Below are 27,941 nucleotides of genomic sequence, written 5' to 3' on the forward strand. Positions count from 1 at the left end.
CAGGCACGGCTCGTTTCTTTTGGTTATTTAATGGGACAACGAAAACGCAAAAAAACGCAAGGTAGGCTACCGCTCCTATCGCCAGCCCTGCTACTTTATTTTCATGGACTAATACGACAACGCAGGGGGGTTTGAGAAATGTCTCTCGGCAAGGTAAGCCGCCAGTCTTTGGAGACAATGTTTGGTTTTTAACGCTAGCTAGGCGATAACGTGGGTGTTTTTTTTGTTTTGTTTAGTTTTTTTCTTTTTGGTCGGGCTAGTGAATGTATGAAGTGCTCGGACACTGTATTTTGTTTTGAAAAGCCTCGGTTTGGCTTCATCCCCTCACCGACCGACCGACCGACCACATGAGAAGTCGACGTCCGGAATAGATTTAACCACAAAACAAAGCCCCTCTAGTCTGTTTTTTCCCCCCCTCTGTCGCTTTAACCCCACCGAGGAGAAAATGCGTGTGGATTTGTTTTGGGTATGTTTGTGGTGTTTCCTTCGTCCTGGTGCCGCCGGTCAAGGGCAGTCGACGGCCGTGTGTTCGCCCTCATGCAGCTGCGATGAAGATGGGGGTGCAGACTGCTCCGGGAGAGGGCTGACCACCGTCCCGACCGGGCTCAGTTCCTTCACCTACTACCTGTAAGTGCCAACCAGCCTCCACAGCGAAACACTACCTCCAAACATGTCCGTGCAACCAGAAAGTGCCTCACCGTGGAGGCCCGAGGATGGGATGTTGTGTTTACATGGCAAGTGAATCACGGGCTTTCAACTTTCCACAAATGGCTCCCCTCGGATTAAAAAACAAAAGTCCCGATGGAGATGTGGGGAAGAGTTTCTGGTCCGAGTTTGGTGTTTAATTGGCGACAAACTCTCAAGGTCTTCAGTGTAACTACGCGCAGTTAAAGCTTGACAACTTGTCACCAACTTTTCCCTCCCTGAAACCCTGTTAAAGCAGCTCACAGCTTCTGCTCGAGTAGAGCTGAAACCAATGGTCACATTATCAGGTGTTTTTAAGTAGTCATTTTAGATATTAATCAGCCCACTCAATATTCAATATTTGACTAATCATTACATATTCAGGTTCCAGTGGCTCAAATGTGCAGATTTGATTCTTTTCTATGTGATTTGAACGTGCCACTGTGGACTCTGAGGGATTATGATGAACATCTTTCACTGCTTTGTGACGAGCCGTAGAAGAATGAGATGTAGTGAGAGTTAATCGTTCACATTTGGTCTATAATGTGGCAAAATGGTGGAAAATTCCAATTACAAGTCTGCAGAGCCAAGCAGATGTCTACAAATTGCTTTGTTTTGTCCAAACACCTGTCCAAAATCCCCAAAAAGTAATTTAGAAAAGCAGCTAATCCTCACATTCGTGTGTCTGGAACCGCTTAATGTCAAACATTTTTGCTAAATTGGTTTTTATCAGTTACCAGAATTGTTACAGATTCATTTTGTGCTTTAGTCGGGTTCATGACCGACGTGATTTGGATCTGTGACCTCAGCACTCCTTATGTTCCCACAAAACGCTGTTATTCACCTGTTGTCCGGCAGCAGGCCGCGTCTTCAAAACTCTGTTTGTGATCTCAAAGATCTTTTCCACGAAATGTTTAATGTTTGTCAGGGGTCTTATTAGCGTTTTAATCCAGTATTTCCACAGTTTGAGCCTCTCCGCTCTGCATTTCTTCTTTACTAGAATATTAAGCGGCAGTGGCCGGTGCAGTCTGTGGAAATACTGGATTTAAACATTGATTTTGCCCCTGACAAACATTTTTACTTTACATATCTGACATCTCTTGGATCACAAAAGTATCTTTTGCCACCTGCTGCTGGATAACCGGTAAAAACATAGCCCAACTCCGCTAAGATCTGGGTAGGAAATGTAATGTACGGTGCTTAGGTCGCAAATGGAGCCAGATTTGTAATGCTGCATGGACATAGACTGTACCTTGTTCCCAGTGCTGTTTAGTACAAAATAATTAGGAGTCCAGCTTGTGGCGTTATCACATTCTCACCACAAGTCTGACAGAGTTTAACTACTAATGCAAGTGAGGGCACTAAGTTTCATAAGAAATGGAGAAAATGGGTGCCAGGTAGGTTGGATCTTTATGGAGTGGTGCAGATACAGTTGATGATTGCCTCATGAAGAAACTCCTCAGTTTGTTTCTCAACCTCTGGGTTAATCATAAACTAATGTAACCACCTCAGTAACAGCATTGGAAACGGCAATTTATTGTGGCTTTTTGTAATTGCTGTGCTCGCTCAAAAGACAAATAGAAGAAGTTAGGATTTTATTAAGTTAGTTTACATTGGCACTAGTCTATTTAAAATGTGTTAACTGGTTGACAAAATAGCTTGTATTTCACTGTCTCCTTGCCTAGAAGTGTAAAAGGGTTGTTCTTGTTTGTGGAAACGTTTGTGTTGCTTTGCCACCTTTTTAAGAATCAGCTCACCAAAACCAATATTTTGCCATTTTATAATCACCATTGTTAAGAAAGTGTTGGGCAAAGTAAACGGAGGAAGTGGATTCATATACCAGGCTGTCAAGACATGCCACACTAGGCCTGCTGCTCACAGCTGAGACTCTCAGAGTATTTTATCATCTGGGGGAAAAAATACTCCACTTTATTATGGGCAGTCTGACATCTCAATCACAACATGAAACAATGTTTTCACAAAATGATATCATAGCCCTTACTGCCGCCGTGCTGGCCTATTTTCTGCCAAAATGGAAAACAATATGTTGTTCTCAAGATTGTGCTATCTTCTGGTCTCACAGCCGGTTATCTAAATGCTCTGTGACAGATTTTAAACACTGAACTGCCTAATATATTCACTCCCAACTCTTAAAAGTATGTGAAAGGTTGTTTGTCCCTCTCTCTGTCCTACTCTCATTTGTTCTCCTGGTCTCTTGAACTTAAGTTGTCCTCTCCCGCTCCCTCAGTCTTTTGTATGTGGAGCACTGGGGTTAGGGATCATGATGGATTAGTGAGACATATTGCAGCTGCACGGGCTCCTTCTCTCAGGACTAATGCACCCACAATGATCTGCCGATGTGTAAAGTGTGTAAAGAAAAAAAGTCTTATACTTGAGTGTTTTGTCGTTCCAGCTTTTGAACTACACTTGTGCACGTTTGTTTGCAGTTATCATGTTTTCAGAATCTGTAAGATGAAATAGAGAATAACAGGAAGGACATTTAAATATGCAAACACACACACACATATACAGAGATAGTAGCAGAAACCTACAGATTCAAGGTGGTGTTTTCTAAGCGTGACAATGCCCAAAGGTCGGGACAATTCCTTATTACAAAGATTTGTTTATACAAGGAGTATTTTAGGCTATTTATTCTATTGTAGCCGATCTATTTTGCCTTAGACCAGACATTTTACAATAACTCATATGACGGCGTTGGAGCAGACTCTTACCTACAGCCCACAGGGGCTTGAGTATTGGCATCTGTAGTGGAAACAGCCCTCTCACAGAAAAGCAGATGAGAGAAAAGCGGAGGCCCCTCAGCCAGTAACAAAGCAAACACTCCTGCTCAAGGTATGTAGTTTACCTGACACCGAGCCTCTGTGCAGGTTTCGTGTTTTGGTATAGTGTCTACATAAACGCTTGTGCATGTTAAGGGAGCAAGAGGGGGTTATTGCAGCCTACATCTCAGTTGTGTTAGGTCCTTTCATAGCGTGAACAGGGTTGAGACTTAGGGAAAAAGGAGGGGTGGCGTCGGGGGGGTCTTGCACTCTGCTGGTGGAGCTTGCCTGCTTCACCATTGGTGCCCTCAATCCATTTTTAACTGAATGATACTTTTGTTCTTGGTCAGCAGAGGTGAAAGGAGCCAGTCAGTGGTTCCCACTCCCAAACAGGATGACTTGTGGATGGGAGAATATTAACGCTCTGCCCCCCCTTCTCTGAATCCCCAACCCTGTCCTCCACTTGTACACCTATTCTCACCACCCTCTATCACAGAGTTTCTAACTGCTAATAGATATAAGGAATAAGAAATTTAAGGTGTTGGATTTTTGACTTAAATGGTTTCTGTGTCCTAAGGTTTTGTAAAATTAGTAAGCAAAATCTTCCCTAGGAGTCTTTTGGGACACCAAAGAAAATGGGAGAGGGTTCAGCGTAACTTAAGAGGATGTAAGAGTTTGGAAAAACAATGTCCAGATTGTTGGAAGTTAGTTTGAGACATGGCAAATACTCTCTAGATGCAACGTTTGTTACATGGAGAGCACACCTGGTATTTGTGACTGCAATTCTATAGGTGATCATATGTAGTTGGCATTTATTCAGATGGACTATGAAGAACTTGAAAGTGTAGCAGTCCTAGAAGGCAGCAGAGGCATTCATGAACCTTCTATTTGTTTCTGTTGTTAATGTGTTGTAATGAAGATATGTTAGCTTTTAAATGTCGTCTGTAGCAAATTGTGTACATATTTACTATGTTTTATATGATCTTTTTTATGCACCTAAGCAATGATATTTGACAAAACTGTGCAGAGTAATGCTTGTCACTTCATTGTCCCTGTATTTTCAGTGTATTTCACTGAATGGTCTCGAAGTGTGCTGCAGCAATAGTTAAATTAAACACACTGTATATGGAAATTATGATTCGTTGTACCATTGGCCCAATGGAGTGATGCAGCATTTGTGTTGGGTTGTTGTGAATAAGTGCCTGCTTTCTAAAAATGACATGCAGTTTATCAATAGTGATAACTTGATATAAATGGAGGTTTGTTGAGGTCTTAATCTTGATATAGTTCACTTTTCAAAAGTATTTAGATTGTTGACATGGGGTGAGATGGGGCGCTTTCAGGTTTCACTCGTTCAAGAATGAGATTATGTTAAAAGAAACACATCATGGAAGAGAATTTGTCATTTCCATTATAAGATATGCAAATCCACTCCAATCAATATGCAAAGTCATTGCTTGTACTATTGAAAAATATGAGAAGTGGAAATGTAACTTATACTAATGTAATTAAGATTATGTGTGTTTTGTCTTCAATGTAGTTGAAAGAAATGCCTTTGTCGTCGTCCTTTCTCTTTGCTAGTTTTAGCCCTAAATTATGATGAAGCCTTTTTTGATACATTTCAGAAAACAGGGAAGCATTTGGAGGCCGAATTTAAGCCTTGATGAAAGATAATAACTATACAATTGAAAAATGTTATCTGAGCAACGTTTCCTTATTGAAAGATCTGACTACTGTAACATTATTTTTAGAACTATTCTTTAATACTTTGTGAGCATTGGCCGTTACAGTGAAAGCAGCCCAACAGCTGTCAGTGTACACTGGATCCATTCACCTGCAGTATTTATGTGCACTCTGAGGCATCTGACAGAGCTCACAGCCCAGCACACAGTGATGTACTTATATTCCTAACTGGGAAAAAAAAAAATAGACTTGAAGTTATTCATCAGACAGACAACTCAGCAGAGAGTGGAGAGTGTGAAATAGATCAATGAGAAAGGATGTCACGACATCAAACAAATACTTTTTCATGTTAAATTCATGTTTCAGGAATTGAACTTATATCTGACTGGATGTGGACCTACTTTGTGTTTGCACATCTTTTAGTCTTCATTCCTGACTGTAAGATTATATTCATTATTGATTAATCCGTTGGCTGTTTTCTGGATTCATCGTTTTAATCCTTAAAACATCAGAAAATAGTGAAAAATGTTCATCCCAGTTTCCCAGAGTACAAAGTGGAATCTTCAGATGTTTTCTGACAAATGGTCCAAAACTAAAAGATATTCGATTTACAGCAATATAAAACACCAGAGTGATCTTAATGTCTTTATTACCGTTATCACTATTACTAACACACTGTGACAGAAACAGGAATGTGATCACGTGCCAGATTGTCGCTTTAAGTGCCATTTGGTTTCTTCCATCTCCTTTTAAAAGTTTACTGTTGCAACATTGAAAAGATCATGCGCTATTGTTGCTCTATACATTTTGCACGAGAATTTATGTGTTATGGACAACATGGTTCCTGCCGTTTCTTCATAACAGCTTTACATCATTGTCTTCATGCAAATGTTCAATATTATGTTGCATCTAACTTTTCGCAAAATAGACGAAAGGTCACAAATTAAAACAAACACTGCTGATGGTTTGTTCAGGGAACAGGTTGAAAATTATTTTCAAATTAGTCAGGAGGTACAGGTGCCTTTTTTTAATTTCACATCTTATTGTTCTACAGCACTGAATCACATAATAATGGATCTAACAGGCTTTTCTTGCACCGTTCCACAGAAAATTTTGGTTTAGGATTTTAGTTTTATCAGGCCCAGAGATCTGTACTTCCTAGCGTCTTGGCTAGGATCTCCATTACGTCCTCTCCCAGTTGTTTGGTTTGGTTGGGCGAGTAGCTCCAATACAGTTTTTTTTTTCCTATTTATGAAGCCTGTCGCACTCCTCGAAATAGTTTTACAGTTTCTCAACAAGAGGTTTTATCAGATGGTTAAAGCGACTGTGCAGCAGTTACACTCAGTAGTTATGAAGTGTAAATATTTAGTAACAACTAAGCTCATTGTAAGACCTAGTTTGCGTGGTCATTTAGTGCCTCATCTGTTGTGCCGATCTGTACTTTGTAAACAAGCTATAACCAGGCCAAATTATAAGGATTATTGGTGCCACTGGCTGCAGATCTGTGCTTCATTGCTGTGTTTAAGTTCTGTGGAACTGTTTTCTGTGGAATGTAGTATGGTCATGTTTTATATAATAAGTCTAATAAAATGAATTGGCCGCAGGTTTGGACTATCAAAAGAAATATCCCTTTTCAGTAATTTATTACATTGTATATTGTAGGAGGTTTCAGAGATGTAACAGATGTGCAGATAACAACATACATGTGTTGCATCGGGAAGAAACGCAACAGTTCAGACGCATAATTTGTGTTTTACAGGTAAAACGTCTCTTTAGCACATTTTAAGTATGCTCAGTTGGTCCTAGTAACAGATTTAATAGGCCCTGTGTATGTTCTCTTCATCTCATTCATTCTGTGCACATTCACTATGAAGTGATGTATTCACTATAAAGTCTGATTCACATGCTTAGTATATATAGTATAGTATATATAAGTATAAAGTCACTACACACTGTTTAAAAATCATCAAATGCCATTGGCCCCAGAACAATTGTCTCCATTAGTAAACTTGACATTATGTCTCTTATGCCATTGCAAACCATAGTTTTACACTGTGTACCCACTAGTATACACCATAATCCATGTGATTTATTTTTTTTTATTTAATTTGACTTAAATCACAGTGCAGGCCAATCTATGTCCCATTAAGGGCTGAAATGATTTAGGCTCTTTGACTGACAGAAAACTGCTTTAAGTAACTGCCAAAATTTCTCTTGTAAGAATTTTCTGCCTTTCTTCATTTTATTGGATAGTAAACTGATTATCAGATTGCTGGTCTAACAAAAGAAGCAGCTTTGAAGATATGCTTGGCTACAGGGAATTTTGATTGTGAAAATTATGAAATTATGAAAATTTTTCAATATTTGATGACATTTTATAGACCAAACAAAAAAAAGATCAATCAAAAAAAAAAAAAAAAAGTTAGGTGCAGCCCTAGTACCATTGTATACTAAAACAATTACGCAAATAGGAAATGCAAATGGGGCAATTTAGGACCGATTCATTTATTTAGGAGTCAAGATCAGTTAGCTACTACAACCTTAACCAATACATTTAGAATCTCTAAACAGGATGTGGATGCCGAATCTGTAGGCAACGGACAAGATTTTGGTTTGTCTGGGTTATATTTTGACTTTTAGAATATGTACATTCTTCACCTTAGCAGCCATATTTTCCTTTTCTCAAAGCATGTCTGCTTCTTTTCTCAGATTCTCTGCTTCCTCTCTGCTAAAATGAAGCCAAATTGCACATGGGATAGAAATTTACTGATACCTGTTTGTAGAAGCGTTTAGGCTTGTCACCATTTATCACAGCTGCATTTTTAGTGTCCCCTTCAATCTATGTTAGCAGGGACAGGCCAGGACCTTGATGAGTAAAGCAGCCAGACACAGAGGGAGGGAGGAAGTGTGATAGAGTCATGCAGGCCTCCTGTACTCCCCAGCTCTGCATGTGGTTCAGACCAGTCAACAGTCTGTGGAAGATTTAGTCAAACGGTTTAAAATGTGGTTAGGGATGTATCCGTCTGACCACCAGTGGTGGCAGTTCTGCAGCAGTGGTTGCAGAACACCACCAGAGATGTTGTCAGGGTTGGAAAAAAACGATAAGGAGTGAGTGGATGTTGATGGAAGTGTTGTTGTAGCTGCAGTCTGTATGGTAATTGGATAACCAGGTAAGTGGAGATGGGACGTAGGTCTCAGGGATGATGAGGGTTCTGTCAGGGCCCGCCTTTTAAGGCTTCTGTGCGTGTGTGTCTGTATCGTTGGGACTGCAGAGGAAGGGCAATATGATCCTTGTAGGATTCAGGGGCCCACACACAAGGTCCTAGAGAGATCTGGCAGTGAAACTCAAGATGGCCAGTTGGAGAGTGAAAGGGTAGGGAGGGGGGCAGGGAGTTGCTTCATTTGTGAATCCCGGATGTTTTTTCGGTCTTGATATGTGCCGTCTCTTTACACAGGCCGTCTAGGGGGCTTTTCTTTGAAGGATTGATTCGTAATCAAGATTAGGGATCCAGAGCTGAGTTTGCTTTTACTGTGTAGGGTTCCTCAGTAGACCTAAGACAGCCTTTTGTCCCCTCTTTGACTGATAGAGTCCCTTACTTGTAACAGCCAGTTAAAAACACAGCCATGCTTTCCCATATTTAACACATTTACAGTAGTATGCATATATGTACCAGCTTTGTTTTTTTTAATTATCGATATGAAGATGTAAATACATGTTCATATTAACTTTGGTGGGGAAGCAAATCAAGTCTTGTGTGCATATTTTTCATGCTGCTACATGCCTATCTTTACTTGAAGTTGGTTTGAAAAATGAAGATCCCTGGGGCTAAGGAGAAGGGCTTTTTCAAGTTTTTTTTTTTCCTTTTGTTGAGGTTACACTCATGCAGGCACAGTCAAAAGACAAAACCGACATAAGGGATGGGTGACACAACTACTTATATACATAGTTTACAATTACAGAAAAACCCCCTGTCAACTTAGTATTTCAATTGCTTGTTTGCTTGATAAAACAAGGTCTCATGCACAGATGATTTCATTTTTATACATTTTTAGTACTGCGCCTCATTAAAATCTTCAATTAAATACAACTTTAGTTATTTAGTTTATATAACACACTAAACCAGGGTTAAAAAGGGCTTTGCAGTTGCAAAAGACAATACAAGACAATAAAATGCATTTAGATAGATATTTAAATAAAGTACAACCAAAATCGTTAAAGAATACGTAATATATAATGATTCCGGAAAGTGTATAAAAGTGGTTGATTATTGGAGACTGCTTAAAAACTATACAAGTATGCATTTTTAAAATGTTTTTTTTTTTTCTAAAAAATGATATCTGTTTTCTATATATCTTATCATTCTTTAAAAAATCTCCTGTCAAGTCTGCCTGTCAAAGTCCTAGACACAACGTTAGCAAACTCTGATGTAAAGGAGGCAATGAACTCAGAGATTTTACTTTGTTTCTGACTAATATCTTTTTTTTTTTTTTGTTTCCACAGTGACCTGAGCATGAACAACATCACTGAGCTCCCAGCATATGTATTCAAGAGCTTCCCCTATCTGGAAGAGCTGTGAGTACATGCCCCCTTCTTTCCTTGTTGACGATGTATTTGCGCTGTACAATGTTGACATGAGGGCTGGGCCTTATTATATGCACCTGGATGTTTGAGTTTGTACTGCAAAACACACAGTATAGGTGTAGAACATGCCCTTCTACTTGGCTGCAGAGGATAAGCTGCAGCTGAGCGCAGCATTACGCGAGGCTGCGAATCACTCACCATTCATGAGTTGACCAAGGACAGTTATGAAAGGTGCACTAAAGCTCAATTAAAAAGGTGAGGTGAGACGCCGTGTATTGAAGCAGCACTCATGTGACATCCTGTGTGGATTTTTTATTTTATTTTTTTTGGGGCTTTTAAGGGATTATCAGGGTGGCAACAGCGCATCTACGCTCTGGGGCTTTGTTGAGTGGCGTACATCTAATCTTAGTGGGTGTTTGTTATTACTTCACTCTTTAAATACTCTGCTGTCTGGCCCGGTGCTGCTGGGAGTCAGAGATAAAATCTGTCTACCTGATATCAGGTAACATGCAGCCCTGAGAAAACAAAATGACCAGTGAGTGAACATACTCCAGTGGTTCCAGCTCCTCTTGGCCTTTGCGGGCATGTTTTTTCAGCTCTCGTGCATCTTTCAGCTGGCCGAGTCTTCACCCTCTTCTTTTCCATACACCACTCCAATCTGCTTTGTTGAAAGGCAATTTACTTTTCATCGCATTGTGTGGAGGAATGCGAGGCAGGAAGGAAGAGGGCAAAACAATGGTTTCCATGGCAATGCAGCTAAAAAACCCACCCAGTCTCGCTGCTACTTCTTTCTTGCCTTAGATCATCATCTTGGATGGACTGTCGCTGTGGTGTCTGTTTTTTGAAGGAGGGTGTTTTGGTTGACACATACCCATAGTTCATATGTGTTTGCTTAACCTTTTTTTTCCCTGGGAACCAATCTGCAGGCTTTAACTTAGGTGGATGACTTTTTTGCTCTAGGGCTGCAGCAGTGTCAGTGAACCAGAGCATGGGCCCTGAGGGCAAAGACAGGGAGAGAAAGAGTGTACAGAGAAAGAGATCAGGGAGAGAAAAGAGCAGGCCATCCTCACACAGGACAGGAGCGGAGACGAGGGAGAAATATTCCCTCCTTCGTAGTCACGCAATCTCCCCCGCTCTCCTTCTTCCTTGCCAAAGGCACTACAAAGCTCAGCAGACGTGATGACAGGTATTCTCTGTCTCCTTTGCAGTTTGTGTTTATTCTTGAGAATAACCTGTGACTGATAGGCACTCTACACATCTACAGTGCATTGTGGTAATCATATCTGGATCAGTCTCCTGTGGTTGTATGATCACTTATATTGTAATCTTTTATTGATTTTTTTTTTTTTTTTTTAAACTTTCTTACATGTTCATCCTAATCAATTTGAGAATGATCAGTTAAAGAGAAACTCTACACCAGTTTTTTTTGTGGTGTACACATAAGCGCAAGGACTCTCGTTGGCATATTATGTTAATAAATGTGATTCATCCATTCATTGTGTGCAAAAACAACTTTTTCTGCTCAAAATGAGCTTGTCTGCTTGGATTTGAAAGGTCAGGTCGGCCGAATCCTACAGCCCCTCCCTAACTGAGATGTAATAGACAAAACTCTGTCATATATTCCGTATATTGACCCTCCTCAAACTGTGGAGAGACCATATTGTACATGAAGATTCATATGATAAACAGTATGGCTGCTGCCACAAGCTGACACCCGCACACCAGAGGGCCTCTCCGAGCAGAGCAGCTACTGCACAGGTACCCTCACAGTGACTCTCTTAAAGAGCCATAAATGTGGATCTGTAAAAGTTCAACCAACCCCTCTGTCTTTCCAGCAAGGAAATGAGAGTTCGCCAGCAGCTGCTAATGGCTGGTTTGCTCTGTCTATCAGTTTTATATTTCTGCCTATACACTGAGCGGTGTCACTGAGAGGTACACAGGCTTTTATCAACTTTTAACAACTTTTATCTCAAAGAACTAGATAATTTAATTTCTAACACAGTTGTTAATCCTTTTGCACTGATGATTCAATCAGGAGAGTTTCGTGCCGATCCAAGCTGTAGAACTGTAAGCCCCGCAAAACACTGTCTGTGGGAAAAATTAACACGACTTTAACTTGTGGAACCAGAGCAATGGACCCTCCCACTTCACAACTCTGTTATAATTACATGATTATTGAAAAATGCAGTAAACATTTTCATTGCCAACATGAACATAGGAAATGAGGTTACAGGCTTATCATCACAGCCACTTATAAAAACAGTGGCACAAAAAGGCGTGTATTGTACATGTGGGAGCATGTTGTGGAGGAGGGGTGCTTGTTTGGGTTAGGATTTGTAGTTTCCCAAACAGAAAATTAAATGCAGTTGTTACAGCAAAATATGAAGCCAAATTGCTCCTCTTTTCTTACTCTGTGAATCAAATAATCAAATCAAATCATGCTTGTAGCCCTTTACTGCTGTCAGAGTGCACTGCGGGGCTCTTTGTGAATTTGCTATTGACAAAGGTAGACCTGTGGGAGTGGTGTTGCACAAGAGGAGGATTTAGCCTTTCCTCAACAAGATGTAGCACATTCTTCTGTCCTCGTTGAAGCCTAGGGGGACATGTACTGAATTAGCTGAAAGATGCAAGAGGAGGAGAAGCTCTTTATGTTGTGAAACCTGAAGGATATCTGTATGATTTGTCAAACCATGTTTGCCTGTGGTGGTTAACGGCTTGTGACAGTGACTGCAGGCTCTGGGTTTAATCATATTGAGTTAGCTGTATAAGTCACTATCTGTTGGAAATGAATGAGAATGACTTGACAGCTACAGACAAGATTGGTGTCATTTTGAATTTGTAGGCGTCCATAAGTGTGTGATAAGTAGAGACGTAAATGTTCACATTATTTCATTGATTTGGGGCTATTGTGGAGTGCAGCTTTGGAAGTTACTCATTTGTCTCAACGCCAAGTCAACCTGAATTGACACTGTTTTTATTAAGGTGGTGAGAATTCACAAACAGGTTTGATTAACTGCAATGGAGAAAGAAGCACCATTCAAACACCATTGCAGAAGAAGAGGGCACAAGATGACATAATTTAAAAAAAAAAAAAAAAAATGCCAGTCAAACCTCAAACGATTTAAAAAAAAAAAAAAAAAAGTAGAAAACATAATGGAAGTAAGTAAAAAAAAAAAAAAAAAATGTGACAAAGGTTGCCAATGCCATTCACTATACTTGCGCAACAGGTAATATTTCAGCTAATCGGTTTCATCACCTATTCATACTTGTCAACTCATAGATTTGCTACAGCTGACTAGCTCTCTAATTCAGTGTGTCAAATTCATTGACATACAAACAAAAGACCAGTTTTGGAGTCTATGTGAAGGTTATGTAGTCTTCTACGGCCGTCAGCCGTGATTCTCAGGCTCACACCCAGCAGCTCTTGTTGCAGGGAATTCAGCCTGGCCTGACTCACGTTGCAGAGTGATAAATGTGTCGCTAATCTCTCAGGCCAGATAGTATACTTGGGCTGTGTGTCGCAGTCAGCCTGTCCCATGCTTATTTACACCCCTGTTTCCTATACACTTCCTGTCCCCAACAGAAAAGGGAGGTAGCCCCTCGGCCTCAAGTAATTTATGCAGGGACTGAACCAGCTGCCCAGTTCTAAATGTTACAAGCCTATGCTGCTTGTACCAGCTTCACAGAAGTGAATTAGTTTTTCAGTCGCTCTAAAGAGAGCTCTGAGTACTGATGGGTGGGAGGCTCAGAAAGGGACCTCGGGAGGGGATATCCAGGAACAGTTTTAATCTCTTGTGGGTGACAGATGAAGTGACAACAGGCCATGGCACAGAAACACATCTTTGACACCCCAGGCCCCATGTTCGCCTCCAGAGCTGGAACCTAATCTACTGAGGCGCGGGGTGTGAAGAAGTTCTCAACACTATGCTGTGCTTTATTCAGAAATAAAATATACTCAGTGGTTTTTATTACTTGTTTTCTTACTGGCCTCTTTTTTTTTCTTTCAGAAATGTCTCCTGTAGCTTTTAAACATTTGAGAAATTTCCAAACTATAATACTCTTTCTTTCACCACAGACGACTTGCAGGGAATGACCTGTCATTCATCCACCCTGAAGCCCTGTCTGGACTGCATCAGCTCAAAGTCCTGTAAGCATAAACCCTCCCTCCCCACCACTGTCAACACACACACAAATACACATGCTTATGGCTGTGACAGTGTGAAGTTTTCCACACACTGGTGGAGAGGGTAAATATTTCAGTTCATGCTAACATTGTGGTGCTGTCAGTTATTGCCATCCTAAACCGAGACATGCAACTTACCTCCACTTAGAATAGACTAAATGCACATTTCCAACCCTGCCTCAACAGTATCTGTGGCTGTGGAAAAACCTGAACAGAGAATTGCACACAAGCTCCATGTAAAAATTAGTTCTGCATAATTTATATCAGGCAGCACACCCTAGTGAGTTTGCACAACCTCAATCACATTGAGCGACACACAAAGCACAGCCCTGTTGATTCAGCACTGGGCCAAAAGTTCAAAGTCCTGTTGATCTACAGGTGAGGTCTTGGTTACAGGACTGAATACACAAACACACGTTTACACATCATATCAAGTGATTTATTCACACTGTTACTTCTAACTACACACAAGAAACTAATTGAAGTATTTTGACTACATGCAGCTCAAACAAACCCCATTCACACCAGAGACAGAAAGGATCAGGAAAACTGCATGAAGCCAGCGTTTCTGCCAAAGGGAATAACTGTAGCCAGTGTGGAATCATATGAATGACAAACAGAGGAGACCTTCAGAAAGCTTGCTGACATAGTTGGCATTTAATGTTTCTGTGGATACACATTGTTTTAGATTCTTGATAGAAGGAAAAAGTGCTGCAAGTTGAATTGAAATCATCATCTTGCCATTTTCCCCTCAGGATGCTCCAGAATAATCAGCTGAAGACTGTGCCCAGTGCAGCCCTGAAAAACCTCCATTCTCTCCAGTCTCTGTAAGTCATTTGACACACACACACACACACACACACACACACACACACACACGTGTGAGTAATATTGTCTCCTCTAAGAGGTTTTGAATTTCAAGTGGACCTTAGTGCTATTGCAGCATATTTGTAATAATTTTTTGTCAGTGTCATCGCACTGGTCGGAGATTTTGTTGGATTCATGTCGTTTCAATCGGTTGTAAATTTCCAAACTTGGCCTAACAGGAGAGGAACTCCAGCCTTGGCTTTGGACTGAAAAGTGTCTCTTTTGAATTGCAGATTAAAACATGTAAATGATCAAAAGGTGATGGTGGTGCTGCTGCAAAAAGCAGTCATTCATGCTTATATGTAAGAAATCAGTCACGCCAGACCTGGCAGTGAGTTTGATGAATAGCCCCTGTTTTCTCTAGAAGTTGCAGTTAACGAGAAAGCCTTTTTGTCCTGAATTCCTGGACAGGAAGATGCGCTGCAGTTGTGCTGTTGTCAAAGAAAGCACTGCAGTGTATTTACACAGCCTACTATCCAAAGTGGAATTCACAGTGTTTGTGCCAAACTAACAACCACATTCAAGACAGTTACTCACAAAGATAGTCCAGCAGTAACAGGAGTACTGTTGAACAGTTTATCTACTAATGTATGTAAAGATCTAAACGTTTGGTGCTAAAAATTTGCTAAACAAATGTATGCAAAAATTGGTCTATAGGCAACAATGGAGTTTAGTTTAAGGTCACTGGCCACTGATTTCACTGTGTTAACAGCAGACGAGATGCACTAAAAGTTTGTTTAGAATTGAGATTAGTACTCAGGCTTGGACTGTTGTTGAAATTCTTGTGTTGAGGATGAGAGTGTTGTACTTGTTATCCACCATTTTGCTCCAGACTAAAATAGATAAACAACTGTGGAATCGATTTCTATGAAACTTTGCACAGACATTCATGGTTTCCAGAGGATGAATTCCAGTGACTTTGGTGACCCTCTTAGTTTTCCTCTAGTGCCACAATTCGGTTCACATATGTGGTTTCAAGTAAAAGGTCTTTGCAACTATTGGATGGATTGCCATGTCATTAAGCTTCGTTTTCAGTGCTGTTTAGTCAATGTTAGCATGCGAACATGCTAAACTAAGATTGTGAACATGGTAAACATTATACCTCTTAGCCTTAACATTTAGCTCTAAGTACAACCAATCACATTGCAGCGCTGCTAGCATGACTCAAACTCAAAATCATCTTACTCATCAACTCAATTCCAGCTGGAGTCGTGATCTCGTGGAGCATCAGATTGCTTTAAATGTACAGATCAATCTCAGGCAGATGACTATCGTTCCCCAAGAAAGTTTGAGCTATCATTTACTTTATTTCAGAAGTTGCATTACTGTAAGATGGCAGTATAATGAGAGAAAAGACTGTACTCTTCCTGGAAGTGGAGACTAACAGTTGAAATCTCCATTATTCACTTGAGACATTGTTGATGTCACTCAGGGGCGGTTCCACTCATATCACATACTTTACTCTGGCTGCACTGTTTGTCGTACACGAAGCCCAGCAATAGCCCTGTGCAAATGTAGGTCAATCTGACTCAACAGATCTGTAGCTAACTTTTCTCTTTAAGTTGGGTTTTCCAGGAGCTTGTGTGTTTCCACGTGTTTACTTAACTATCAGCCCTCACAAGTCAAGTCTAGTCAAAGTATATTTTATATTTTTTATATTTATTTATATATATATTATTTATATATATAGCCCAAAATCACAAGTCTCAGTTTGCCTTAAGGGACTTTACAATCTATACAGCGTGCTACACCCTTTGTCCCTCAACCCTCAATTCGAATGATGAAAAACTCCTTCCAAAAGTCCCTTTTTAACAGGGAAATAATAGGAGAAACCCTGAGCAGAGTAACATGGAAGGGATCCCTCTCCCAGCGTGGACAGACATGCTATAGTTGTCACATGTACAGAACAGACCAGCGAAATTACAGTATATACAAGTTATGAAGACAAAATGTCTTATACTTTGTTTTTCTGCCACCACTGAATGTCAATTTCATTGAGACCATGACATGTACATGGCTCTATTTGTGCCACTTCCCACCACCACTGTGCCTTTGAGTTTGACAGGGACTAATGGAACAGATCCAGCTGGAGAAATGTGCTGAAAATCCAGCTTTCAGCTATTATCACCCCTCTATATCCCTCCCCTTGTCCCTAGCTTCCCCTTTTCTTTTTTCTGTCTCTCCTCTTTCTTTTTAACAGATGTCTTTTCTCTGTGAGGGTTTTAAGGTCTGTAGCTGAAGTAATATGCTTTGGCACAGCCAGGACTTGGTTTGTATAAAGCCTTAGAGAGCTAAATGTCAATCAAGACTGTTTTTCTTCCAGCCCAGACACTTGAGGAATTTTGAGGGAGGGCGAGACACTCAGTGAGGGAGGATAGCAGCAGAAAACAGACTGGTGATGGTGAAAAGAACACTTGTGCACTCACTATACTGCTTGAATTTAAAAAAAAAAAAAAAAAATTCCTTTTTTCACCACCAAACGTTTGGCTTCTGATCAGGACTACATTAGAGAGTCACTGCTCTTCAGTACATTATAGTCAAAGAGGAAGAGTCAAATATGAGATTGAACCCTGAAATCCCTGAAACCTGAGAGTATCTCTCTATTATATTATGTAAATTTAGATTGGTATACTTTATATTATATAATATTATTTAAGTTGAGATGATGTGTTGGCCTAAGTGGAGGATTTCAGTTGTCTCAGAATTTAGGGTAAGAAAAGACAGTGAGCTGGACCATTGCAGTGGTTGCAAAAATGCAGGCATTGTATTGGCAAACGGGGAATAAAGCCACAGAGTAAAGCTCCTTAATTTTTACCAGCCTGTCTTTTTTTCAAGCCATGTTAGTAAAGTATCAGATGTTTGCAGAGTTTGCAGTCCAGCAGAATCTTGAAGTTGAGCTTCTGCCCCTCTACATTTTAGGTGAAAACACCATGCGGGTGGGTAGAATTAGCAAGAGTTGTCTGGTGAATGCACATCAAAATGGCATGGTGGCCATTGCATTAACAAACTTCCAAGACCTTTCAATGCCTTTAAAAAGACCATGTGTGGTTGAAATGTCAGTGATAAAATAATTGAAACTTGTGCACTTATCTGGTTTTAAATGATGAGCTCAATAGTCTTCAACCGACAGATGGATTTGGATCTGCAAGATGATCCAAAGCAAGATTGCTAACCCCTAAAGTGACAATAAGATACATTGAATGTGACTTAAATGTGAGTTAAAAAAAAAATCTCCATATGGTATCAGTAAAATACATGTATATTTTTTTTTCCTGCATTGTTATTTTGTTTTCTGTTTGTAAGGCATTTATAGCAGTGTCATATAACTGTGTCAACCTCAATATCAGTAATTTAACATCCCCATGCTTGCTTCTCTGTTCTGCAGTCGCCTGGATGCGAACCATATTACCACAGTCCCTGACAACAGTTTTGAAGGCCTTCAGCAGCTACGCCACCTCTGGTTGGATGATAACAACCTAACGGAGGTCCCCATCAGTTCTCTGAGACACCAGATGAACCTTCAGGCTCTGACGCTGGCACTTAACCGCATTTCGTACATACCAGACAACGCCTTTGCAAATCTCACCAGTCTTGTTGTCCTGTAAGTTATATTAAGCTACTGTTCTAATTGTGGTTTAGAATGAAAACCTGCACAGTAGTGTCAAAGTGCAAATGTTTACTGTTCATCTGTTTCATTAATGTTTCTGGCGATAGAAAAGTGCATTGATTGCATTCAGCTGTTTGCGCTTATCTCTTTAGGCGCATTTAGAGTCTAAGTATAATCAATAAATGCCTAAATTGAATCCGGTATGCTGTTAAAAAAAATACCCAGATGGATATTTTTACGTTCATGAAAAGCAGTCTCATGAAACCAATGCTGTCTGGATTAAAAAATTATTTTAGCAGTCACATACCATGGCATTTCATCAACTAACACATCTTTTAAAAGTGCCAGTATTTGAGTGATAAACAGTCTCCATAATGGGTCCATAAAGTGAACTCCTCTAGAAAAAGCCAGTAGAAGTTTGCATGCAGTCCTCGTAGACCTATACTCTTAATAACTCAGCAGGAACAACCTGCTGGTGCACTTTTTTTCAAACCTTCATTAACCAGCCACACTGACTGAGAACATTCACGCGTTTACTGAAATTATCTAAGAGAGTAGTCATTGGGTGTGAAGTAGATCATGACATTTCTCAAAGTTGAAAGCCAGCACATGTGCATGATTCTCTACGGTGTGGCTGCACATCAATAGTTTGATGTCTGTGTAGTTTCTGAGACATGGTGTGTAATGTCTGGATGGACATTGTTTTAAAGTTGATATTTTAGGGGGGGGGGGGGGGGGGGGGGGGGGTGTACGTTTTTCAGATTCAGAAAGAAGCTATAATTCCAATTTAGTTTTTCATTTATCAAATGCAGTAATCTGTCTCCACAAATCAATGCAAAGTACCTCTCCACATGCCCCGCACTAGCTCTGAATGTATCCTCTGAGCGACTGCAAATCAGGTTCCAAACACAAACATACTGTATTTATTTCCATAGCTTACAATTAATAAGTCAACAAAACGGGTTGCTACTGATACCCTGCTGTGTTTTTGCATGTGATCACTTTTGCAGTGAAATGTGCCGTTGGGGTTTAAATTTGAATGTTAATGGAACTCAACTCCGAGCATAAATGTATAATCAAGATTATTATATTGTTTCACGCATGGTGGGAAATATTAAAACCTTCCACAAGAGGAACTTGTACAAATATGTGGTGTGTCACAAACATAAAGGTTTGTTCCACATACTTTTTTTTTTTTTTTTTAACTGCTGCTGTTATACATTTGCATGTACATGCACACACAGGCACACTCATTGAGTGGTATTGCTGCAGGGTTAGTGTAAACACGTCAGGATAAACAGGAAGAAAAGACATTGAATCTATTAGGCAGGGAAAGCTTCCTGCATACACTCATACAGTACAGACACCTGATTCACAAATCACATTAAAATAGTTTTGTGGAAAATTTTACAAAAACTGGAGTGGAGTAAAACCTCAGAATCAGATTATTTTATGTCCATCATGGAATGGAACTTGCACAGATGTGTTTAAAACTGCTTTTGCTTTCCCAGGCATCTTCATAACAACAGAATTAAAGAGATCGGAGACAACTGCTTTGCTGGACTCATGAACTTGGAGACACTGTAAGTGCAGTCATACGGTAGTTGACGTGTGTGTGCATCAGTTTGAGCGTGTGTGCTGGTGTTTGTGTGTGCTAACAGCTCCCCCACCCACCTCTGCTCCAGTCCTCCAGACATCATTGTGTCCACTTCCTCCTTTAATTGCTCTAGGATAAATAGAGCAAAGTACATGATGCTTATCAAATCTGCCCTCCCACTGTTCACTTCCTCCTGCCACACAGCCATTAAAAGTCTCCTAGTTGACAGCCTTAGCTAATGGCAAACAGCTACTGTACAGCACACATACCTTTGCAGGGGACCAGTGATGTCCTCATACTTTTCATTTTTTGTTCTAAACCCCAATTGGAGACATTTACGATTGCGTATCTGCTGGTTCTATGGCCGATCCATTGTTTGAATTGAATTGTGAATTGAAAGCAGTTTTATAGTCCTGCATTATAGCTTTTCTGTTGTATTTTGTATAATGTCTGTGGAGAGAGGAGGTCGAGCTGCTGTGACAGGAAAGTTTGATACTGATGTTCAAATGCACTTTTCTAGTAACAACGTCACCTCAGCATGTTGTGCCATGCTCCTTTAACCCAAATCTGGTTAAGAAAGACTGCTTTGCTGCCAGTGTGAATACTGTATCAACAGATTTCCAGGCCTGCTTTTTATTTACTTGTGCGTGCGGCATGTTGTGCTGAAACGATAACCATTCATATTTTGAACAACAGATTATCTTGCATGTGGTTTATCAAGCAAAAGTGTGGTTTCTTAAATGGGGGAAATTGCTGCTTTTCTTATAAATTAATAATTAATCTGGGAAAAAAAAGCAGATTGTTGATGAGAACAACTGCAGCCCCACCTCCATTCATTTGTCTGCACCACAATGTGTTAGGAATAAGATGCTGAGTACCAGTCAGTTGTTCATTGATGTTGCAGTTACAAGAGTTAATCATTCAGCACTGCTAGCAAATTATATTTTGTTATTAGGAGTCAGTCACAAAGACAACCAGGTAACTGGATACTCCTATTAGCGATGTTTATTAACATTTTTGTTAAAATGTACTATCAATTATTGTGCTTTTGAGGGAGAAATTTGTCATCAAAATGCAAGAAAACAGCACTGACTTCCTGTGTCTCTTTCTCATCCCAGAGATCTTAACTTCAACAACCTGATGGTTTTTCCCAAATCAATAGAGGCTCTGCCCAAACTCAAGGAACTGTGAGTATATTGTACCATTTCTCCTCTGTGGTGGGGAAACATTTTGCACTGGCACTCAGAGTGTGAAAGAGGTCTGTCAGTGTCTTTGTGATTAAAATAATCTGACCTAATATCTGACAAAGAAGGCATGAGACGAATAAAAGAATAAGTATACTTGTCATTGAAATACAAAATACAAATCTTAAGTTGTGTAAAAGTTCCTATTTGCCTACAGAGAGATCAGGTAAAGAAATGACACAGCTTTTTTTTTATTACGATATTGTGAAATCAGTATTATGAGCTCTCATCTAGTGGATGTGATGATTAAAAAGAAATAAATTAGCTGAAATCTTTCGTCACAGGTTTCAACAATTCTGCTTTTATTTTGAAGGCTAAAAACCCTTAAGTCTTATTTCTGTTTTTCTTGATTGGACTATAAATTGATCAATTAAAGGACTGTTTGAATTAATTGACACTGGGAGTTAATAGAAACCTTTTGCTAGTATTTTTATTTTTGGTTTTGCATATTTCAACATACTTACCTTAATGTCAGGTTTCACACAGAGCAGAGTGTCTTTACACTGTCTCCTTGACATTCTTCCTGCAGCGGGTTTCACAGCAACGATATTGCCTCCATACCTGAAGGGGCCTTCCATAACAACCCCCTGCTGCGAACCATGTAAGGTCAAACTCTCCCTCTGATTCACTGACACCACTTAGAAACATGCATAGCACACTAATAAGTGAAATTTGTGCAAATGATCCCATGCATAAAGTACAGTGTGCTTTCTGAGAAGCACACTTACAGTATTAGCTAATGGTGTACAGCTTCAGTAGATGAATGTCCAGAAGATGGTGCCATTCTCGCATAGTAAATGATTTTGGTTTGAACTCTCCCCCTCTGCTCTCGCTGGCCTCCCAGACATCTTTATGACAACCCTCTGTCCTTCGTGGGTGCTTCGGCTTTCCAGAATCTGTCTGACCTGCACTCCCTGTAAGTGCTGCTTTCGGGCATGAATCAGACACATCCATACCAGCTCAGGCTTTGATGTTCGTGATTTCACTATTCATCACCATGTGTGTTTCAGGATGTTGCGTGGGGCCAGCATGATGCAGGACTTCCCCATCCTCACGTGGACTAATAACCTTGAGAGTCTGTGAGTTAATTTAGATGCAGCATCTGTTCCTGCTCGGGCTATTGTGTGTCTCAGAGGTGACTGATTAGGACTTTGATTTCCAGGACGCTGTCGGGAACCAAGATATCGTCCATCCCTGCTGACATGTGTGAAGATCTCAAGTTGCTTCGGACGCTGTAAGAGAATTTTCCTTCCCTGTCACCTGTGGTAGTAGTTGAAACAGATCTTCTACTACAAATGATAGTACTCGCTGGTGATGTAAGATCAATAGCAGCTTACTGAAACCGTAAAAATGGTCCCAGATTTCCATGCACACTGAAAATGAGGCATTTCAGAAGGGAATACACTGTAAGTAGATAAAGATAGATTAATAAAATGAATTGTTTATAGTTCGATTCCTGGGACCCCTGGGACAAGAGACGTAAGAGAGTTCCCAGACTCACAGATTTGAAAACTTTTGTAGTTGTTTTTGTCTCTTTGTTGTAATTTGATTGACTTTCCAACAAGAAATATTAACTTTCACTTCATATAGAGGCTCTGGCCCAGGGTGCTCCCCCTGACCTCTTGGGCCCCTGGGCCTGCGCCCTGTAGGCTGGTTTAGTAATCCATCCGTAGTCCAGTTATTTCTTCATTTTAAATAGTCCCTGTTTTCCAATTGTTGAGGCTGTTTGTTCTCCTCCACCAGAGACCTGTCCTACAATGAGATCAAGGAACTACCATCACTCCAGGGCTGTGTCCGACTGCAGGAGATGTGAGTGTCGAACATGTAGAAGTCAGTTCACGAATCATTTCAGACAAGGATGGTGAAGCTTAACAGAGAGATTCTATCTTGAGAATGGAAAAGGTAGTGGTATTACAATTACGGTAAATTATTTGCTTTTGTTTTCAAACTACAGAAGCTTCCAGCACAACCACATTCAAGAAATCGATAGGGACACTTTCCAAGGTCTCTCTGCTCTCCGTTTACTGTAAGTCCACTCAGTCATACACACACACTCAATAACACACATGGGATGCAGTTAACACAATCGTATTACGGCTGGATTGTGAGTTCATTGCTATGTGATTTTACACAGAGACCTGAGCAGAAATGAAATCCGAGTTATCCACAGAGACGCTTTCCTCACCCTCACCGCACTCACCAACCTGTGAGTGGGACCTGTGTGTTGTGCTCCATGAACTCAAGTTACATGTCATTGTTTGCTTTGACTCTCTGCTGTGTGCGCAATTAAACTGCTCATGTGCAATCTCCCTTTTGCAGAGATCTGAGCATGAACTCTCTGACTGTGATTCCAACAAGTGGACTGAGCGCCCTCAGTCAGTTGAAACTCTCAGGGAACCCGCAGATGAAAAATGTGCTGACTGCGAAAAACCTGCCCAAACTCAGGTGCGAAAGACCTTCTGTGGTCTACTGTCAAGTTCTGCTATCTAAAGTGTTTAGGAGAGGATGTAGAAAAATGTAAATGGTCTCGTGGCCGCTGAGCGTTTCATCGCCGATTCCGTCCTGGGACCTTGGTCGCATGTGATGTGCACCTGTCCCTCTCTCTTTCTCTCTCCCCTCGTTTTCTGTCAGCTTTCTACTGTTAATCTCTAATACAGGCACAACATGCCATAACATACAAAAAATGTACTTTTTAAACAATAGTTTTGTGATTTGTTAAAAGATAATAGAACAATCAAGCTATATTGAAATATTAAAGTTGTATACTGTAGAACATTTATAAGGTTTAGCGACAGGATTGGAATAGATTTCAAACATTAAAGGACCTGTTTTTAAACTGAATGAAGGATCTCATAACACAGATATTGCCAGTATCTAAAGAGTGGTTTTCTGGCCATCAGTTTATTAGTTATAGATAAACTGCATAGCAACATCAGACCCCTGCGGTGTTGAGAAATGTTTTCGCTTTTCTGTGTCCTATTGTGTATTCAGAAAGTCTATTTAATCATTTTTAGCCATTGAGTGAGTATTTTCTACACCTTTTTTGTTTGCAGTGAACAAAGAGGGTAAATCATTCTGTTACATCTCTACTGATGATTATCTCTTGATTGTGTCTCATCATTTCACCTACTAAATTGCCTTAAATGTCTCACATACATAACTACATTTTTCACAGGCATTTAGTTGACTGGGACGGTACTCTTGATCATGACAATGTCTGAGTGTGCTGTTTTAAATTGGACTAATTCCGTACTGAAGGAAACACCGCACACTGTTTTTCTCTCTCTATCAGTTGTAATCACATGTATTTGACAGACTAACAGAAAGAGAGAAATGAACTCCCCCTCTTTAACGTTTAACGAGAAAGCCAGCTGAGTCTGTTTTCTCCACAATTGCAGACACACTATGGAAACATCCAAATATTATTATTGAAGAAAATCAGAAGGGTCACATATTTGCAGACAAACACATTATTTATCCTTTTCCAAATATGGTATTGAGATTTTGAACCATCTGTGTTATCAACACAGGAACTCAGCAGGTTGTCACGGTCGTTCTGAATGATTTTTGTTTCCTTGTAGGTCCATCTCTGTCCCTTACGCCTACCAGTGCTGTGCGTTTGTCGGGTGTGACTCAATGACGAGTTCTTCTGAGGAAAATGATGTTAAGAAATCTACAGGTGGGAATGCTGCAGTCGGAGCTTTTTCCATGGAACAGTTGACATGTTGGCTAAAAATTTTTGTTTTATTTATGTAAAAGCCACTAAAACTATTGAAGGAGATCGTTTTATATAAGCCTTCTGGTACAGAAGCATTCTAACATCATTCTTTATTCCCAGACCACCAGATGTCAGATGTAGACATAGAAAGGTTTTGCTTTTTTCCATTTGCCTGCATGCTTCAACTGTTTACAGATTGTTAAGTGCAGAAACACGAATTTGGATAGTCAACCAAAAGCACTAAAGATTGTCTCTTTAACATTAGCTTTTCTTGCATTAAATATTTTTTTTATTGTTATTTTTTAGGTGGGGAGGATGTGGAGAGAATCTCAATGATTATGCATTGCTCTCCTTCACCAGGTAAGCATTAAAGAGCTTTTACCAATGTGGAAGCTAAAGTAATCTCAAGAATACCTAGCTAAAGTGAATGTTGACTTTTGAACAACCACATTGTTTCCGTCTGCAGGAGCCTTCAAGCCTTGCGAGCACCTCCTGGGTAACTGGATGATTCGTCTGACAGTCTGGTTCATCTGCCTGGTGTCGCTGGTCTTTAACAGCCTGGTGCTGGTGGCCACTTTCTCCCCCACACACCGAGCCGCAGGCCATTCCCACTCCTTCACTCCGTCTCTCTCTCCAGCGAGGCTGCTGATGGGGCTTCTGGCCCTGGCCAACCTGCTCACGGGCCTGTATGTCGGCGTGCTGACGGTGCTCGACGTTGCTACCTGGGGCTCCTTCGCTGAGTTCGGTGTGTGGTGGGAAATGGGGCCTGGCTGTCAGATCACAGGAGCTCTGGCCGTCTTCTCGTCAGAGTGGGCGGTCTTGTTGCTCTCGCTGGCGGCGGTGGAGCGCAGTGTGGCCGTGCGGACGATTCTCGGGAAGGTAATGATGTCACCCAGGAGAAGCGGCGGCAGCCATCGCAGTTGCTGGAGAGGAGATCGGCGCTTCAGCCTGGCCGCAGGACTGCTGGGGCTGCTGGCTGCTGCTGGAGCCTGCCTGCCTCTCCTGACCTCCAGTGACCAGTCTGCCTCTCCTCTCTGCCTGCCCTTCGCTGGCGGTGAGAGTCCAGCTCTGAGTGTTACAGTCGTCCTGGTCCTGCTCAACGCGCTGGCTTACCTGTTCACTGCGGCTGTGTACACCCAACTGTACTGCCACCTGGGCAGGGTGGAGCTGGCAGATCCAGAGCAGACGGGCGCCCTGCGACATGTAGCCTGGCTCATTTTCACCAACTGCATCTTCTTCTGCCCGGTGGCAGCTTTCTCCTTCGCCCCTCTGTTGACTGGCTCTACTGCCGGCGGCCCAGAGATCGCCAAGTCCGTCACCCTCATTTTCTTCCCCTTGCCCGCATGCCTGAACCCAGTGCTGTATGTATTCTTCAGCCCAGCCTTCAGGGAGGACTGGCTGAGGCTACGCAGCCACAGATGTTTGTCCAGAGAGGTGAAAGCTGGTGTTGAAAGTCACGGAGATGACGGTGGCGGAGGGTCGGAGCTCACAGACGGAGGCTCCTCCACCCAACTGGGCTTTGACTGTGGGGTGTACTCGCAGCTTTGTGGAGAGACAGTTGTATGCGAGCAGTGCGAGGCTGCGCTGCATGCCAGGACCTGCTCCTCTCCCTCGTCTTCCACAGTCTGTAGACACTTGGTGAAGTCTCACAGCTGTCCCACCCTGCTGGCTGGAGCTGCAGTGTGCCAGCGCTCTGAGGGCTTCTGGGCAGACAGCGGCACACCCTCTGCTCAGTCTGAGTACGCAGACGAGGGGGACTCGTTTGTTTCGGACAGCTCGGACCAGGTTCAGGCCTGTGGCAGAGCCTGCTTCTGCCAGAGCAGAGGCCTTCCTCTGGTACACTACTCATACAACATACCTCGAGTCAAGGACTAGGGACGCTTCAGAGCAACAGTACATCTGTGTGCACCAATCTCTCTGTCATGTGAATTTTAGATGCTACGATAACATGTAAACATTTTTGTATCAAACAACAAAATTTGCCAACCACCCTGCTAAAAGACTATTCAGCAAGCACTTATGTTGTAATTATTGTGGAAACAGAGATACAACCTATCATTTCAAGGGAACTTGCTATGCTTTTTGAACTCTGAGACCATTTCCAAGCGAGCTGAACTGAGCACATCATGTCACAAACTGGTCGACAAAGGATCTTGGAAAGGAAAATCTTGCCACCAGTGCCTGCCTCTTGCTTCCAATCGGATATCATGATGTTGCGAGCCTCAGTGTATGTGTCAGTGATTTTGTGATTTCTCTGTTTCACCTGTACTTATAAGCTTTTTAATGTTTAATTATTATACATCATGTTAATTTTTAAAGCTTCTCCACAGCAACTGTTGATTTTATACTTTGATTTTTTTTTTTACATAAATGTAGCAAATGTAATAATCACCCTAGACTTTTCTGTGTGAATGTAACTTTCGGGTGGTCGTCACCCACCAGAGGGGAATAATGTAACGTCAGCAATAACTTCTGCCCTGCCTGCCTGTGGGAGTGGTATAAGTAAATACCAGTCTATACTAAACACTTCTTTGCTTTAAGTCACTAAGACTAAGAATGTGATAAAAGTAGCAGATATCACTGTTTTGGTGGTGGTGAGAGATGTTATTTATTGTTGGAGCAGCAGGAGTGTCTGGGTGGAGACTATTTCAGGTGGCCTTTGAATGATGATCCAAGCACTCACCCAAACAACAGCACGCTCGCTCTGTTTAATTCTTCACAAAAAAATGACTGTAAATGCATACAGGTTTATATTCGTGAGTCTGAAGGATGATTCCAGTTATTTTCAAATCTAGGCTTTATTTTCCTATTTTTTACAATCGCACTGTTTGATTATTATTTTTTTTTTTTTGGAGACTTTTTTTTATTTCTCGAATACAGAACTACATGTTCTGTTTGCCACTGAACACACCCAGCAGACACAGAAACATTTCCTTTGCGGTCCACTGACGCCTCAATAAGACGTGCTTTTATCAGATGTTCAGATTATTTTTGGC

At 41.1% G+C, this 27,941-nt stretch overlaps 1 protein-coding gene across 1 annotated transcript; it reads left to right on the forward strand.

The window, feature by feature from the left end:
- Nucleotides 1–416: 416 nt before the first annotated feature.
- lgr4 (leucine-rich repeat containing G protein-coupled receptor 4) lies at nucleotides 417–27,784 on the forward strand. Its single transcript, XM_070832867.1, has 18 exons — nucleotides 417–627; nucleotides 9,649–9,720; nucleotides 13,805–13,876; nucleotides 14,668–14,739; nucleotides 18,165–18,380; nucleotides 19,898–19,969; nucleotides 21,102–21,170; nucleotides 21,757–21,828; nucleotides 22,072–22,143; nucleotides 22,238–22,306; nucleotides 22,390–22,461; nucleotides 22,971–23,036; nucleotides 23,182–23,253; nucleotides 23,362–23,433; nucleotides 23,547–23,672; nucleotides 24,809–24,906; nucleotides 25,252–25,305; nucleotides 25,412–27,784. Exons 1-18 carry the CDS (start codon nucleotides 446–448, stop codon nucleotides 26,818–26,820), a joined length of 2,937 nt encoding a protein of 978 aa, XP_070688968.1. The 5' UTR covers nucleotides 417–445; the 3' UTR covers nucleotides 26,821–27,784.
- The last annotated feature ends 157 nt before the right edge of the window (nucleotides 27,785–27,941 follow it).

This window comes from Pempheris klunzingeri, chromosome 1, assembly GCF_042242105.1.
Source record: "Pempheris klunzingeri isolate RE-2024b chromosome 1, fPemKlu1.hap1, whole genome shotgun sequence".
NCBI classification, from domain to species: Eukaryota; Metazoa; Chordata; class Actinopteri; order Acropomatiformes; family Pempheridae; genus Pempheris; species Pempheris klunzingeri.